Genomic DNA, 17,707 nt, shown 5'->3' on the forward strand with positions numbered 1-17,707 from the left:
CCTCTTGCAGTGCCACAGCCAATTCTTGCAGTGTTGACGTTGACGTCGACGAACATGTCTTCCGATAAAATTAAACGTAACACACTAAAGCAAAGATATGCTAAACAGTAAATCTTATGCAAGAACCGATAGGAAAGCAAACATGGTTACGATAAACCAGCACGCGGCAGTTTTATCAATCCTTCCTTGAAGTATCAAATTTGACAATGAACCCCTCCCACGTGTATGGCGCTATTGCGTGTCGCATGTGCAGCTCAGTGGTTCTGTTGGAGTGATAAGTTCTTCATCTGTGAACATATTCTCAAAGCATATTCTCAAAGTGCCCATGACTATTTATCATATCACAACCTGCATAGATATTTGCATTTCAATATCCCCTACTTTTTTTGAAGAGTATATATTGAAGATCAGTATACCCAGTACACATATAATGAAGATCCCCATACCAGATGCATCTATATGAAGATCCCCCTACCCGGTACACATATACTGAAGATCCCCCTACCAGGTACATCTATAAGAAGATCAGTACACCAGGTACACATTGAAGATTCCCATACCCTGTACACATATACTGAAGATCCTCATGGTACAACATTTATATTGGAATAACTTAAACCATAATTTTTAAATGATTTATTCAATTTGTACAAAATAATGACATAAATTCTTCTTTAAGATTCTCCCATAAAAATTTTCTCACATCAATCTGAAAGTGCAAGAGGAAACATGAGTATACATTTGGTAAAAGTTTGAAGAAGTTTAAAAATGTTTCTTCAAAATACTTCTTGAATGATGAAGCTCTTGGAGAGAATAATAAGGTTAAAATGTTAAAAGCTAAACAATGGGTATTAACAAAGAGAGAGAGAAATGAGGTTTAACGTCCACTCGACACAAACTAGGTCATATGGTTCTATTTTATTTCAATAATTCGCTTGCACATAGGGGTCTTTAGCAGTGGCAGGAAACCCGAGGACATGGAGAAAACACAAAAGGTTGGACAGGCGACCCTACTCCTTGTCACATACAACCGGGGAACTGAAACCACCCCAGATGACTCAATGGCAGACCACATGCAAACCATTCGGCCATCCAACCTCCGGGTATAAACAGCCAAAAACTCCAATAAGCACCTTCAATATATATACAATTATAACTTTTTAGGCAAACTTGGAAACACAGACATTGTCAGGCACAATTCCTCATTTTGTCTGGCACTGGGGAGCCACGGAGACTCAGTAAGATGCTGGGGAGCCAACCTGGACGTCTCGTGTTCGATCCCTACGTTGGCTGAGAAAGTTCATCAGGATTTTCCAGCATGGTTCCTCCTTGTCAGTAGTCCTGGACTGAGGGCCTGGCAAGGGAAAATGTATATTTGTTCGGATGGGGCAATAAAAACCTAGGTCCCGTATACACATTAATGTGTGCGTAAAAAATCCCTTGGTAGTTGGAATTCGATATAAGAGTAGGCTTTAGCGCCCGTTTGTTCTAAAATTCCCTTATAGCAGACTGTATGGTCTTCATTAGCCCAGTTGAAGCAGAACATTAGGATGTTTAACCCTTAAACACCATTTCATTTCATTTTTATCTGGTACTATTTGACTATTTCAGTGTTTTTATTAATATCAATATATGGCCACGAACTGATTTCCATGGAGATCATGATTGAAATCCACAGATGTAAAAATAATTCTGCCAATATTATTAGCTAAAACATTCCATTAAGAACTTTCTTCTGTATTGTGTTCGCAAGCTTTCATAAGTTAGGACGTAATAGGCAAAAAAAGGGAACAATCTGTAAAGCATTTCGTGGGTGAAGTGTCAAAAGGGTGTATCTAAGAATTTCTAAAGATTAAGAAATAGAACCTTTTACATTTCAAAATTTCCACAAATCAAGATACAACATTTGGACACATGATACCCAGAACAGTTATAATTGGCGTACAGATACACAGCTTAGACAGAAATGTGCATATTAATTGGGAGATTTTAAAAATGTAAAAAAGTGTATTTGACTAATTTCCCGAGATACACCCTTTTGACACTTCACTGACGATTTGCAAGAAAAGTTTGATAGATCAACAGAGGCAATTGACGACAAAATATATCCACATGAAAATGTGGAAGTATACAAACTATTAACAGACTTACTTATTGGTTCTTTACAAACGACAGTGTACAAGTACTGGTAAACTTCAAATTCTTAGAACAACTGATACCACAGCACTTATTATTTGGGAAATTTACATAGGTGACTAGTCAGTCATAACGTCAATTATTTAATAGTGTTTAATTTGTCTAATTAAATTCACCAATGTTTGGCACAAAATAGCCCAGTTGGAGCTGACGTGCCATAAAACTCCATTTCATTCATTCATTCATAGGTGACTATGTTGGCTAAACTTAAATTTAATCAAATTATAATTTATAACTACCTTTGGTAATTTTGTTTTGACTAAATGTGGATTTCTACAGAAGTTTTTTAGTTGTTTATAGAGTTGATTTGGTGTGTTGTATAGACAGGAGGCTGTTGAATATAAAACAAATATTAAATTATAATTCTTTGATATTATTGTTCACAGCTAGGCTTAGTGCTATAATATAGTATCTTATTATTATAATAATACAGCTAATTAAAAATAATACAAAAACACAACACAATGTATAGATTGTTTTCCATATAAAATGTGTTGTGTTTTTTTTTTGTGTACAAGTGTTAAATGTCACTCAAGGATTATAATTTAAAATCCACTTAAGAGACTGATACACGCTAATTTCATTAGAAATTTCGATGTTTTATAATTGTGCTAAACATGAAACAATTTCTTTTAATTAATTGCCAGAAACATTGACAGCATGAGATTGTTAAAAATATTTAATTTTTTTCTATTTCAATGATATATCTCGATATAATAGGAATCTTTCAATTTTGGTGTATTTTTGTATACTTTCTCTTTATTTAGTTGTGTACTGTAGTTCTCTTGTATTGTCTATTAGAATGACAAATGCTGTTGAATAAGACACATTGAAATACAGATGTGACGTCATCTTTTCATGTTGGCATACCATTATTACCAAATAATGTACCCGCGACATGTCAAATGTAATTATTTATACTAGATGAATTATTGGAAATGCATGTGTGGGATAGTGTGTGTATTTTAAGTTGTTTAATGGTCTCAAGCAAGACATTGCGTATATTGAAACAACATCTGGGGTAATGCTCTCGTGCAGTATTAATATATTACTCAAGTCTCCCTCGAGCCCAATAAACCACATATAATCTTAAAATGCAACAACCAGTCATAGTTACCTGGGAATATTTCTGGATAAACAAGTCTATTTGGACATAAAGGATAACATCCATAATATGTAGCTTCTAACCTTCAAATAAAAACACAGAAAAAATACTCAATGTTTTATATTACATTAAAGGCCCTCCACTATATAGTGGAAAGACAACATGTTTCTACAGCTTTCAATGTATAGATAAACAACACTCTATTACAATCCATGCATTTAGAAGAGGCTGATACTGCAAATACATTTCTGTGAAAATGTAATCCAAATATCTCAAAGAACTAAGAATATACCGAAAACAGACAAGTCATTGACTTTTAGTCAACAGAATTTCATGAAAGCAAAGCTTTGCAATATACTACATGTACACTGTGATAAATTTCAATCAAATATCTCAAAATTTAATTTTCAATTATTTTCTGGAAAAGAAAAATGCCGGACTGCAGACAGACGGGTGGATGGACAGCAGCATAACCATTAGTAGTTTCACCCATAGGTGACTGACAAGGTTTTAGATCAATTCAAATCCATAATTTATTGTGACTAAAATCAAAATGCTTTAGCAGCGTTAATTAGCTTCTTTAAAGCAATAGAGATTTTGTGAATGCTTTGCACGATGGTAATTTGTTTTTTTCAATGACTTGACTTTAGGGTTGAAGATTCAAATTACTGCAGATAGAGATGTTTAGATTCATGAATTGTACAAAGTTTTTAGTGGTTTTCAACACAAAATACCTTACTGTCAAAAGCAGAGTGCTGGGAGTTTCAAAAATGAGAAGGGAGTAATCAGCCTCTCTCTATATTTTATGCTCTCAGAATCAGCAAATAACAAAAAAATTCTCTGAAAAAAAGGTACAAAACAAAACTGTACATGTACTACGTTTTTATGCAGAATTTCTTTTGGTCACAAAACATTTTTTCAAATATATTTACATGGCTACTCCAAAAAATTCATGAAGAGCAGTTGATACTGTGATGTCTGCCTGTTGTAAAACTTTATAATATTCATCTTTACTTTCTAAATATCCCCAATTTATTATATGTGATGATAATTTCTCTTTAGCTTCACCAAATATATCTATAACAAATATAACATATCTATAAAAAATATAACATATCTATAAAAATATATATCTATAAAAATATAATAATTTGTTATATGTCATGATAATTTCTATTTAGCTTCATCGAAGCTATTATAAAAAATATATAATATATTTTAAAAAAATATATAAAAAACATATCTATAAAATATCTGTAAAAAGTATAATAATATATCTGTAAAAAAAACCTTTAATAATATATTCACAACATATGTAAATATATTTAACATACCTGGTACATCCGTAAACATTTCACCTAATACAGACAGATTAAAGGATAATCCTGATTCATCTAGTTGATATAATATTTTAAATAATGTATCAGGATCTTTATCATGTTCCCTGTAAGTTAGAAAAAATATTAATATTTTGAAGTCTAAAATCTTCTTTAATTGTAAAAATCTAGTAACTTCAGTATAATTTCGATCAGTGTTAGCCTCCCAATATCATAGTTAGATTGTATGATAGCCTATATCCAAAGCACTGTTAGCCAACCCAAGGAAGTCTTTGTTTCTGCCTATAGCCTTATTCTCTATCTCTACGCTACCTTCTTTATATAACTCTCTCTCTTTGGTCTAATTATGAGTTATCAAAGTCTCCCCATGGTAGTCTTTGTTTTGTCTCTTCACAGACTTTTTTAGAGTCAACACAAAGTCTTGGTTTAGTAGTAAATTCAAGTCTCCAATTGGTAGTCTTAGTTTTGTCTCTTTACAGATATCCTAGTCTCCAAACAAAGTCTTTGAAGCAGTCCTTCATGTTTATAAAATTGTGCCGGAGCCATAAAAAGCTCCTGATACCTTGAATATATGCAGTTTAAAAGTAAACAAAAACTGAAAGTAGTTTATTAATCTCAATATTTAGGAGAGCGATTTAGCTAATTTGCAGGAGTCTTTAATGACTCCTTCGAAGGAAAGCCGACGTGCATCGAGAGGAGCAGGAGCGAAAGCTCCCCTTAAACGTGACGAACTGTTGAAGTCTGCCCAAGATAGTCTGAGTTTGGTCTCTTCACAGAATCCTCAGTCTTAATCTCACCATGCTAGGCTTAGTTATGCCATGGTAGCCTTAAGTCTGATTTATGCATCTTAAAAATCCTGACTATACACAGTCTTCTCATAGTCCCCACAAAAGATTTTGCCCCCCTCCCCAGTCGATACGCCTGAGAAATATCTTGCCTTCTGGCAGTTATTTCAATGATATTGATTAGAACTATAAAATACCTACCATCTATGAGCCCACAAAATATGTAAAACTTTACTAGGTGTTTTATAACTTAAAACAGATTGATCTGTAGAATTAACGTCATCACTATGGTTACTGCTGAGGTGGACAGAATAATTACATTGTCTATCTCCAGGAGAATTACTAACAATATTGTCTAATTTCTGTCTTTTAAGGTCACAGAGATTTGGTTCCTTATTGTCATCTTTATTAGTTTCTTCAATATTTACTTGAGGTATTATAGAACTTTCTTGACATTCACTCATATGTGTCATACATTCTTTAGTGATTTTATTATTATCAGTTTCTGATATTCTTGTTTCCTCAGCTACTTCCATTTTGATTAAATCTTCACATTCATCCCCTATCTGATCACAATTTGGGGATGTAGTTTCATTAGTAATGTCATTATTTAACATAACTATTTCATTAGTAACATCTTTTTCATGCAAATCTTCAACTGCTGTTGATTGAGGTGATAGATTATCAGTAAATTTAAGTGGAAAGTAAATGACTTTGCATTTAGGCCGAATCTTTTCTTCTAGTTTTTTTGGCCGATGATCTGGGATTAACTTTAGAAACGAATTTATTGATGTTGAAAATGATTCCATATTGTATTTTGAGTTGAATATAATCACATCTGCTACCAAACTGAAAAAAAAAAAGTTACCATTACAGGAAATGAAATGAAATTTGATTTAACCTCATACTTCATCATCGTTCAGATGGGACGAAAAACCGAGGTCCCGGGTACACATTTGCGTGCACGTAAAAGATCCCTTGATTGTTGGAATTTGATATAAGAGTAGGCCGTAGCGCCGTTGTCCGGGTAAAATTTCCCTCATAGCACACTGTATGGCGTATGCCTGTCTTCATTAGCCCAGTTCAGAGCAGAACAGTAGGACCTTAAACCCCATTTCATTTCATACTTCATCATTCAGGTTAATGAGATGTGCATACGCCATCCAGTGTGCTATAAGTGAAATTTTGTTTGCTTGGACACTGAGTGTTCCCACCTACTCTTCATGGAATTCCAGCTATCAAGGATTCTTTTATGAGCACCTGAGTTTTTGTACCATCTGGACAACTAGGCCCTTTGTCCTGAATCACTGATAAGGGGAAAACAAGCTGAAAAATCCTGAGAAACTTTCTCAACAAAAATTAGTTCAGACCTAGTCTGAACATGGTGCTGCTAGGCATACCCCATCCAGTGATTGTAACATTGAGTAAGACTCACTCATTACAGGTCATTTTGGGACTAACAAAGGGTACAACTTTATTTCAGTAATTTGCTTGCAAGTAGTTTTTTTTAATACTGTACCAAGATAAAATCTGATTATAGCCATATTGTAAATAAGTAATCTAAATAAATTATTTTTAAATCACTAGTGGTAGGAAACCGGAGGACCCGGAAAAAAACCACAAGCTCAAAATGTCAAAAATGTATTAGCAAATCACCAAATTTATTTTGTCTTTGACGACATATTAACATTATGAGCTCACCATGTTAAAATCTGATTATAGCCATATTGAAAATCTCTATTCTGCTGCTTTCTAACTGGATAAACAAGTTGGTTTTCATGAAAGTAGATAATCTTTTTTAATGGAAGTAAATCTGGTCGTAATGCTACCAACTCAGATAAATTTAACACAGAACTTGCAAACAACACTCTGAAATAAATAATAATTAAAATATTAAAGATTAAAGATTTTATGTAGAGAAATGAAATGGGGCTTAACATCCTACATTTCTGCATGGAGACATATCCCTTGCAGTGTTCCGTGAAGGAAATTTAGCCCAGACAGCAGCGTATGTTGCCAACTCGGCCCACTCTTCATCAAATTCCCACAATCAAGGGTTCTTTTACATGCGAAAGGAAATGAAATGAAATGGGATTTAACATCCTACTGTTCGGCTCCTAAACTGGGCTAATGAAGACGGGCCTACGCCATACAGTGTGCTGTGAGGGAAATTTTGCCCAGGCAGCGGCGCTACGGCCTACTCTTATATCGAATTCCAACTGCCAAGCGATCTTTTGCGTGCACGCCAATATGTACACAGGACCTCAGTTTTTCGTACTATCCGAATGACTAGACAGCTGTCCTTGTCAGGCCCTCCATCCTGCATCACTGATAAGGGGAAACCATGCCCGAAAATCTGGATGAACTTTCTCAGCCAGGGATCGAACACCCGACCTCCAGGCTAGCGAGCCAGCGTCTTACTCACTTAGCCACGTGATCCCCAACTCTTTTACATGCACACAAATGTGTACACAGGACCTCAGTTTTTTTTATACCATTCAAATGACTAGACAATGTTTCTTGTCAGACCCTCTGTCCTCCAGCCCAAACAAGGTGAAACCAACACATAATCTACCAGCTACAATCCGCATTTCCACGCATAGGTCTTTATGGGTGGCATGGGGCTAGTAGTGCCAAATGTACCTGTAGACCTTTTTTTGCATATTCATTTCCCCCCATATCCCATCACACCCTTCCCTTGGTTTCCTGTAAATGTACAGTTTAGCCTAGGTAACCCAAGAGTGAGTACCGGTAACTGTATCTAAACTATCTTGGAACACTGCCTTGGTCTTTAAGTCCCATCAAAATTGTCACAACTTTTCAGAATTTTCCCAATCCTTCTTGAATTAACAGAATTTGATTGACATAATTATGATCAATTAATTTCCATAATTTCATATTAATATTTACATACTTATATTTATGTGAAACTGGTATAACCTGACTCAAATACAGTGAGGAAGTCCTGGCTTTCCAGTGCCATTTTTTAGCTGGCAAAGTAAACAATTGACAGTCACTCACTTCCCTGCATAATAAGTCAATTAATTGTTTATGGGAGCCACCATAGAAAGGTTCTATTATTAATTTGTTTGCCATAGACATTATGTTTAGCTTATATGAGTAGCTTGTAACAAATATGCTCTGAACTTGTTGAAGACAAATTTCATTCATAAATTCTTCAAGGGAAATAACTGTGTATTACAAATTATAAGGGAGAAAACTCTTCATAATAAAAAAAAAATGAGTGCTGTACTTCAACTGATTTATTCTCCATTGATATCGAGGAAACCAAGTTGAAATTTTGTGCATGAATTTAGGGAATAAGAAATCTATTCTTGCAGTTTTTGGGCGGTACTGTTTATATTAGGAATGTTTAGACCTACCACAAGTTAATTCTGTGTAAATACTTAAAAACACCATGGGACCCAGTTGCATGTTGAACAGGCTTTTGATTTCTTTGCCCTGTATATTTTTGATATGTCACTTTAAATAAAAGTGATAATTTTGATTTTATTTTGCTATTCCAGTCACTGTTTTTCAGTTCAAGTACATGGATTACTGCCATTCTGTGCTGTTTATTTATGAATTGGCACTTTTGAATCGCAAGCAACCACACCACAACCCAATTCAGGGGATTCATGTGTCTAAATTTGAATTTGGAAATGTTTAGGAAACAAACAGAATGTATTTGTATCTGGCAAGAATTTCTATTCACATTCACAGCAATCAGACAGACCTTAAACTTTGATATGTCATCGTTGTATTCATTTCTTATCACAATTTGAATTTGGAAATGTTTAGGAAACAAAAAGAATGTATTTGTATCTGGCAAGAATTTTTATTCACATTCACAGCAATCAGACAAGACCGTAAACTTTGATACGTCATTGTTGTATTAATTTCTTTTCACAATTTCCTGTTTAGTCCGTCTATGAACATTTGCAATTAAAATCTTCTAAACAATTAATTTTACTTCACATTATCCATAAATAAGGCCAACTACTACAGAAGTTTTAAAACAAAAAATTTTAACACATTTTTTTGTTTATGATATTTTATTCTTTATGACTAACGACATGTTGTATATATTTTTCTAAGAAATCTAGACACAATGTATGAAAATATGATACAAAACATCTTCTTTAAAGTCACCTATGGTCATTTGGTTTTCGTTTGGCTGAATGTACAAAACACAATAACATAAAGCATTATTTGATTTTCTCAGTATCTTACATTGTAAAAAAAACAAATGCATCAATACCGTATAAAAAATGAATTTTACAATGATTCAATGATGGATATATTTATAATATGATTCTACAATGTACATATTTACAATGAAGTAAAGTACAAACTTATATATGGACTTTACAAGCACTACAAACAAAACAATCTACAGAAATAGAAAAAGCCATTTAATGTAAGACAATAGGCATATATACACTCTTTTTAATTCTCTTTCTGAAATTTTATCATACAATAAAACTTTAGATTTCAATATTCTTTAAATTAGTACAAATAATGGAGATATTACAGGGGATATTCCCCAAACAAACATATAAAGTTTATCTACATTTAAGAAGTACTGTGAAATTTACAGGTGTATGTATTAATTTCATTTTGCGAGTTAAGAATAACTTAACAGTAAACATACGACTTATAACAAATATGTTTCGTTTAATGTGAGATATGGGAATCAGGATGGTAATGACGCAGGTGTCCCAATAAATCTTGAATTTGAATGGTCCAATAATCATGTGTGATTGTCATCAATTCACTAAAAAATCAAACTTGGGCATTAAGTCTATTTGACGTATCGTTTTCATCTTTTATTCCTTGAAAATATACTGTGTATTGTTATTAATAAGAAAGTTCTTCACTTTAGTAACAGATGCAATCGCCAAGCAAAAGAAATTGGTGGTATTGCATAATGCCGTACTTGCATGTTAAAGTGGGCATTTCAAAATATTTGACTATCAAAATTTTATATTACTATTTGTTGTATAATATATAGAGAATCTTCTACCAGTCTTTTTTGATATCAAAAATAAAGTAACAAAAACGAGGCTCTCCCGAGTTTTTTTTTTTACTTTATCAACGAGTGTTGATATTTTTTGATATCAAAAAAGACAAGTAGGAGATTTTATTTATCACCCAATCCCTTCTTACATGCACAAATAGATAAATATAATTCTTTGCTGTAGATTTCACTTTTACTGAACATTACGGCGTAGTGATACATCATTTTTTGACAGCAATGCAACCATTGCAAAGTCCTTTATATTGACCCAGTGTTTCCATCAAGGTCAGTTGAATAACAATAGTTCATTTTTAATAAAAAAAAAGTTACTTTTAATAAGAAATGAACTGTTCTTTGAAAATAAAAAAAGTAGTTCCTTTTCAACTGACCAATCAAATTCGTGTAAAGCACAGTTCCTTTTCAACTGACCAATCAAATTCATGACATCGCTGTAGATTATGAAATATATCACACAAGCGATATCTACTGTAGAATGTATTATTGAGTGATAAATCTACATAATAAAAACCAATTTTTATTTCCACTACTTTAAATGCTTTTAAATAAGAGTAATTTCCAGTAAACTTGTAAAATTGTTTCTTCGATGTACACTACACTATATCAATATACAATCTTATGCTGCCTCTGGTTGACAGAAACAACACTATTGTTTCGTTATTTTTTTTAGATTTGAAAAAGTGACCTCTTAAATTAACCTTGTGGGGAAAATATCTTTAATAATTTTTTTTCCAAGCTATAAGCTGTCCTACATCTGTCTATAACTGATCAATACATGACTACCAATTTTAATACAAAAATAAATTATTCATCATCATTATGGAAATCTGACAAGCTGCAGTAGAAAATAAATATTGTATCTTCATCTATAACAAAAATAGTTGTGGTGTTTAGTTCAGTTTACCCATCCAGTTATTTCACTAATGAATTTCAGATATACTAAACACTAAACTACAATTGTATCTAGGATATTATTAATTGATATTTTACAACCATGGATGCCAGGCTGGATCCATACGGCATAGATTATCATGACTTGTTGCTGCTGCTACTAACGTACTAACTCGACTTTCAGCTCCTTCAAACGTTGCTAAATCTGAAATTACCAAATAAAAAATTTCATGAAATAATGGCTTAAAGTCCACAAAGTACAAAGCCAACAGGTATTATATTGAATAACAACTGTGGAAATTGGTTGCTATTGGACTTACAAATCGACCCAAACTATAAAGATTATTGCCAGAAGTCCAAGTTGTCCAATATCAACCCCATAGCTTGTTCATGTGAAACTCAAACCAGGTGCACCTTGGTTTGGTGTTAATATTACATCAACATCAACCCCAATTAGCCCCCTGAAAACATCAATAGTTGCTCGAGGTGTGTAAGGTCTAGTATCATTTGTATTGTCTATTTTTTGTTATACAGGTTTCTTGTCTTGTCTATTACACTATATTTGAAGCCAGGACTTACTCTGTAATCTAGTAGTTATAGCTTGTACAGCTTTATTAACCATAGTTATAAGTTGAGCACCTTCCATATCTACTGGTTCCGCACCTGGGTTAGTTTCTTCTTGTTTCTATAAATAGACATTGATATTTCTACAGTTAAACCATTAATGAAAGGTTTAACATTAGGCTGGATCAATTAAAACTTTTGTTCTTCGGGAACACCTATTAAAATTATTTGTCCATTTTCTCAGAAAAAATATCAATTTTAAAAAAAAATATACTTGGTTGTTTTTCTAAAAAATACTTTAGTTCAACATTTTCAAGTTTTTAAATCTCTACAAAATCATTTTTTATGGGACTCATTTAGTGGCTTTTTATTCAAGAAGACTCTGAAGAACTAAATAGTCAATTGGTCTGGCCTTCCTTTGTATGACAAACCACAACAGAACCGCTTATTTTATTTCTGTGTTTGTGAGATACACAATGAGAAGAATTATGTTGACCTTTTTTTTTTAAAATTCAAACTGATGAGGGATATATCATTTACATTCCCAACACAAAACTTGTTAACAATAATGACTGGAAAGTGGGTAAATGACAGCTTACAAACCTTTTTATGCCATGTTATATATTCATCTCTAAGAATAGCTCGTAAGAAACTGGGTAGTTTATATTGTGGTTGTACAAAACATCTAGCTGTAGCTACCATTGAGGCTGTTAAAGGTCCTGTTACACCCATAGTTGTTAAAAACTCAGTTATATTTGGTGTTAAACGGAATGGTACAGGTCTATTAGCATCTAGTTCACCTGTAAAATTACATATTAGTAGAACAATCCAAATCACTATAAAAATGTAAAAATAATACAAAAACCTCAAGAAGTTCAAAGTCTCTTAATGGCCCATCAAATTTTAATTATAACTGTTGTCATATGGTTGCAATTACCATCAAGAGATTTTATCAAAGACTTATAGGTGATGCTGGCTTGTTTAAATCATCTGCAGACGATGTAGAATGTAGCAATATATAGGTTATGCTGACTTGCTTAAATCATCTGCAGACCATGTAGAATGTTGAAATATATAGATAATGCTGGCTTGCTTAAATCATCTGTAGACGATGTAGAATGTAGCAATATATTCAATTTATCATATTATGTTTATAAATATTAAAAGGAATTTTTTGACTGATATTCCTTTTAGTAGAGATTAAACTTCCACAATGTTATAGTTTGCATGGAATTCAAAATCCCCCAAGATTTCAGATATTTAAAGTAAACTAACCTGTTTGATCGTCAATATCAAATTTAAAATAGGAGATATTGAGAAAACCACAATCTTGATGTAGATACATCATATCAGGATTCATACGAGATAAATATAATATAAACTCAGCAAATCCCATTAAAGCTAACTGTATGGTTAACTGTAAAATACGAACATTTTAAAACTGTATAGTTAACTGTAAAAAATACAATCATTAAAGCTAACTGTATGGTTAACTGTATAAAAATACAAACACTTAGTACTGCTTTATTAACAAATTTCAAAACTTCTTCTTAATTTGTTTTCAGACTAATGATGTATTTGGACTATATATTTTGTTTTTAGATTAATATGATATTTTAAGATTAATGTCTTTTAAGACTAATATTATATATTTAGATCATTAATAATATTTTCAGATTAATATAATATTCTTAGATTAATATGAGTTAATGATAAATTTTAGACTAAAATGATAATTTATAATATAATAATTTATAATATGATAATTTTAGACTAATATAATATTTTTAGATTAATATCTTTTAATTAATATTTTTAATATTAATATAATATTTTAGATTAATACGATATTACTAAATTAAAATATGTTTTCATGAAAATTGTGAAGAACCATGTCTTGGTACAGAATGATAACAGCTATTTATAGATGAATAGAACCAATTTAATTGTAACTTACTGTTTTTCTGAATGTCCAGTAATCTGTAGCATTAAGGAAGGTATGTAAAGCCCATTCCTTTAATAAACCTCTTGGTACCATATTATTCTGTACATCTTTTAATACATCTCTTAATACTTGATGACTAGCTTGTGAACCTCGTGCTTGAACTGTAGCTAAACGTTCATAATATCTAGCTATTGGAGCATCATGTTCTGTTGCTCTTTTACTACATCTCTATAAATAATAATCAGGCAAACATTAGTCAAAATTACAACTTATTAATTTGAATATTTTGTAATATTAAAGGTGCTAAATTGCTATTCTTTGGCACCTAGAAATGGACACAAATGGATTGCACCCCATATAATAATGTAATATGAATGTATATAAACTGATTTACATTCAATCGTTTCTGTTTTTACATTAAAGATAATAACATCAATATTGATTTAAATTGACCAAAAAGTCGTGTTTGCAATGTTGAAGACTGGATGATATTGAGTTAAAGACTTAGCTACTTTAATTATTGATTATAATCAAATATTGTTGGTTTTGATTGATATTAATTGTACTTACACTTTTATAGATATCTAACAAAGATATAGATGCTGGATTATCTTCGACTAATCTCATTTGTGGTGAAACAGCCACAACTCTTGGTACAGTAAAATATAGTAGTCTCCTGCATGTCTCCTATAAAACAACGTATTCACTATGAATAGTGTCAAACTCTTTTCTATATACCAACCTTAAAAAGATCTATATCCCTGTTTCATTTAAAACTCGTGGAGACTTCTGAACCATTAGTTTAGTGTCTTGTCTGAGTTATATTACGGAATATAGTAAATAATGGAATGGGGTTTAATGTTTTACTTTTCTTCTCCAGCTGGGCTAACTATGACATGCATACGTTATGCAGTGTGCTATGAGTGTAAAATTTGCCTGGACTGTCAAGGATTCTTTCACTACACAGGGCCTTGTTGGGTTTTTTTTTGTGTGATCCGAACGACTAGATGCTGTTCCTTGCCAGGCCCACCATGCTGGAAAATCCTGTGGAACTTTCTTGGCCAACATCGGGATTAACCCTGGGGCGCCCAGATCATCGTGCCTGTGCCTTACTCACTGAGCCACTGTGATTCCCTAGAGTAAAAAAGTTATGAGTTTTACAACAAACCTTTTGTTTAGTTAGGAAATGATTTAACATTCGTAACAACTGTAAAACTCGTTCTTCTCTTCTTGATTCAGTTAAACATGCATCATTTACTACTAAATATGGATATATCTGAAATGTAATACAATTAAATAATTTATTAAACAAATATTGAAATCAGTGAGCTTTTATTACAAGAAAACACAGCATCTCTCATAATAAATTAAATTTTGACAGAATTCTTTCTTTATAAATGAATTAAAGAGTGTTTAACATTTTGCAATAAGCAATAATCTACAGATTTTGTCATTGAATGTAGCATGTTTCTAAAAAGACAAAATATATCAGAATAAGCACTATCTAATTATCAAAAAAAAGTTACATATTTTGATGTTACTGACCTTTCCATTATGACCTCTAATATAAAGTCTTCTAGCAGCTGTGTTATGTTTTTGCACAATCTCCACTCTGGGCATAAATCTTGCTATGCGTACATAATAGTGACTATGCTAAAAATAGAATAAATAAAATAATGTTATTGTTGCCTGCTGGTTAGAAGGTACTCTCAACAATTCCCCCAAAATCAATGGAAATGTTAATGACCATTTGAAGTTTACATTAGTTGTTATTGATTTTATTCTGCAATCTTCATGCAACTGCACTACATTCACATATATTTGGATGAATGCGAGACTTATAAAACAATCAAATTAAAATACCTTTGGCAATAAAAATTCCCCAGGCAATTCAACTTCAACTAAACTCAGGGAAAAGTTACTCAAAAAACGACATTTCTCTTCTATTAGGAATGATCTGTAAAAAGTACATTTCAATAAAGTACATGTCATGTCATGTAATAAATGAGAGGGTGATAAACATAAAATAAGGGTCTTTAGTAGTGGGAGGAAACAGGAAAAGAGAGAGAGAGAGAGAGAGAGAGAGAGAGAGAGCTAGCTTAACATTACTTGACACAAAAAAGGTCATTTTGGGACTAAAATATGGTTCAATTTTATTTCAATAATTTGCTACCACGTAGGGATCTTTAGCAGTGGGAGGAAACGGAGAAAGCGGGGAAAACCCCAAGAGGTTGGACAGGCAACCCTACAAGCGGGGAATCGAAACCACACCATTTGCCTCAATGACAGACCTTATGATCAAACACACATGCGTTAACCATTCGGCCACCCAACCCCCACAAAGACAATAGGTCTTATGATGTATTAAGCCCACTTTATTAGCAAAAAAAAATCTTACTTGGGCAAAAGTTTAGTTTTAGCTTCAAGGATTTTGATCCATTTCTTCAGCTTATTGATCAAATTGTGAAGCTTCTTCGAACCAGGTACGCTGGAAAATAAAAATTATTTAGAAATCTATCATCACTGAATCTTTACTCCTTTAAAATTAATTCATTATCAATACATATCTTTACTCAGTGTTATAATTACATGGCAGTATTAGTGAGTGAAAGAGGTGATGATTGCACCACATATAAACAAAACCCATAAGACAAACCACAGACCAGACACACAAGCTAGCCAACACAGACAATGCCATTAATAAACAACAAATGTATCCATCTGATAAAAAGAATGGATCCTGGGGCCAATTTAGTCCCAGGATTCAGTTAAAATGAAAACAAACTCACAATAAGGCAGGCAAACTATGAGAAAGGGCAATATTCCCCCAAAACTTGGGCAATTGACAGGAAATAAAATATATAAATTCTTACTTGAAATCAAAATCTGTGGTAAATTGGCTTTTCATCTTCTGGAAGACGGGATCTTGAGCAGTAGCTTGTGCTCGACGAGCCAGTGACTCAGACGCAGCACTAGAGAAAGTTGTAGATACACTAGAGACATTTTCTATACCAACACCAAATGTACTGACTAATTTCTTTACAAAGTTTAATGTATGAGGTGTAATGGTAGCATCAGTTACTGAAAAAAAGACAACATAAGAATTTAATCAAATTTATTATATGGAACTAAAATACTTCTTCTTAAAAAAACCCAGATCATTTAGCTATAGTTTAGTAACCCATGTTCAGATGGTGAAACTGATTTGAGGAGAATCTGTTTATTTTATCGGTTTAAATTGAGTATTTGTTCCGGATCCGCTACTCAAATATTGAAAAAGCAATATACTTCCACAATATGTTTTATAATTGTACATGCATCTGTAAGGGTTAACATATGTATTATCGTAAAAACTAAATTAACCCTTAAACACTTGGTAGATATTGACTACCTGGATGTTAATAAGAGAAACATGATATAGTTCACACCGGTATATCCCTGGACAGTCTGAAACCACCAGAAAGTACCGTTCCTTAAACTGCCTCAATGTGACCGAGATATGTTAATAGCTTTCTGTATCATAGGACTGTTTAGTCGTTGTTTGGAGTGCCACAGCTGTTTACATGACTATGGCAGAGAGCCACAGTGGTTTGGGGTAGGCCAAGGAATCAAAGTTAGGGCAGTTTCGGGATGTCCAAGGGTTAAAAGGTTAAACATTATAAATATTTACCTGCGGCTCTATTTTCAAAAGCTACAGCATGACATTTAGCTAATCCCTGTCTTAACTGTCTTAATACTTCTTCATACCAATTCTCACGGAACCAAACCATCTAAAATTAAATATTAAATTTTGTGGGGGGTAAATTTAATTTACTAATTTCCAGAGAAATGGGGTTGAACATCAAA

At 32.7% G+C, this 17,707-nt stretch overlaps 2 protein-coding genes across 3 annotated transcripts in view; both read right to left on the reverse strand.

The window, feature by feature from the left end:
* Positions 1–621: 621 nt before the first annotated feature.
* Positions 622–8,597, reverse strand: LOC126832330 (glycosyltransferase-like domain-containing protein 1). Of its 2 annotated transcripts, none has more exons than XM_056103496.1 (8): positions 8,364–8,597; positions 7,125–7,292; positions 5,625–6,272; positions 4,636–4,745; positions 4,234–4,378; positions 3,314–3,384; positions 2,436–2,527; positions 622–709 (listed from the first exon to the last, which is right to left on the reverse strand). In XM_056103496.1, the coding sequence occupies exons 3-8, from the start codon at positions 6,230–6,232 to the stop codon at positions 641–643; spliced, it is 1,095 nt and encodes a 364-aa protein (XP_055959471.1). In that variant the 5' UTR covers positions 6,233–6,272; positions 7,125–7,292; positions 8,364–8,597; the 3' UTR covers positions 622–640. The 2 variants fall into 2 exon arrangements, with proteins under 2 accessions (XP_055959471.1, XP_050419042.1); XM_050563085.1 differs by having other exon boundaries at positions 8,338–8,597.
* Positions 8,598–9,466: 869 nt separating this feature from the next.
* The window catches only part of LOC126831716 (transformation/transcription domain-associated protein), a 57,517-nt gene continuing 49,276 nt past the window's right edge, over positions 9,467–17,707 (reverse strand). The window contains exons 78-89 of the mRNA XM_050562362.2: positions 17,532–17,631; positions 16,735–16,942; positions 16,260–16,349; positions 15,725–15,818; positions 15,407–15,514; positions 15,030–15,137; positions 14,432–14,548; positions 13,874–14,089; positions 13,192–13,333; positions 12,520–12,716; positions 11,932–12,037; positions 9,467–11,557 (exon numbers count right to left, since the gene is read on the reverse strand). Coding sequence (XP_050418319.1) covers positions 11,448–11,557; positions 11,932–12,037; positions 12,520–12,716; positions 13,192–13,333; positions 13,874–14,089; positions 14,432–14,548; positions 15,030–15,137; positions 15,407–15,514; positions 15,725–15,818; positions 16,260–16,349; positions 16,735–16,942; positions 17,532–17,631 — 1,596 coding nt within the window. The 3' untranslated portion in view covers positions 9,467–11,447. The remainder of the gene's footprint in view (positions 11,558–11,931; positions 12,038–12,519; positions 12,717–13,191; positions 13,334–13,873; positions 14,090–14,431; positions 14,549–15,029; positions 15,138–15,406; positions 15,515–15,724; positions 15,819–16,259; positions 16,350–16,734; positions 16,943–17,531; positions 17,632–17,707) is intronic.

The sequence above is a fragment of the Patella vulgata genome, chromosome 9 (genome assembly GCF_932274485.2).
Source record: "Patella vulgata chromosome 9, xgPatVulg1.2, whole genome shotgun sequence".
Classification (NCBI taxonomy): Eukaryota; Metazoa; Mollusca; class Gastropoda; family Patellidae; genus Patella; species Patella vulgata.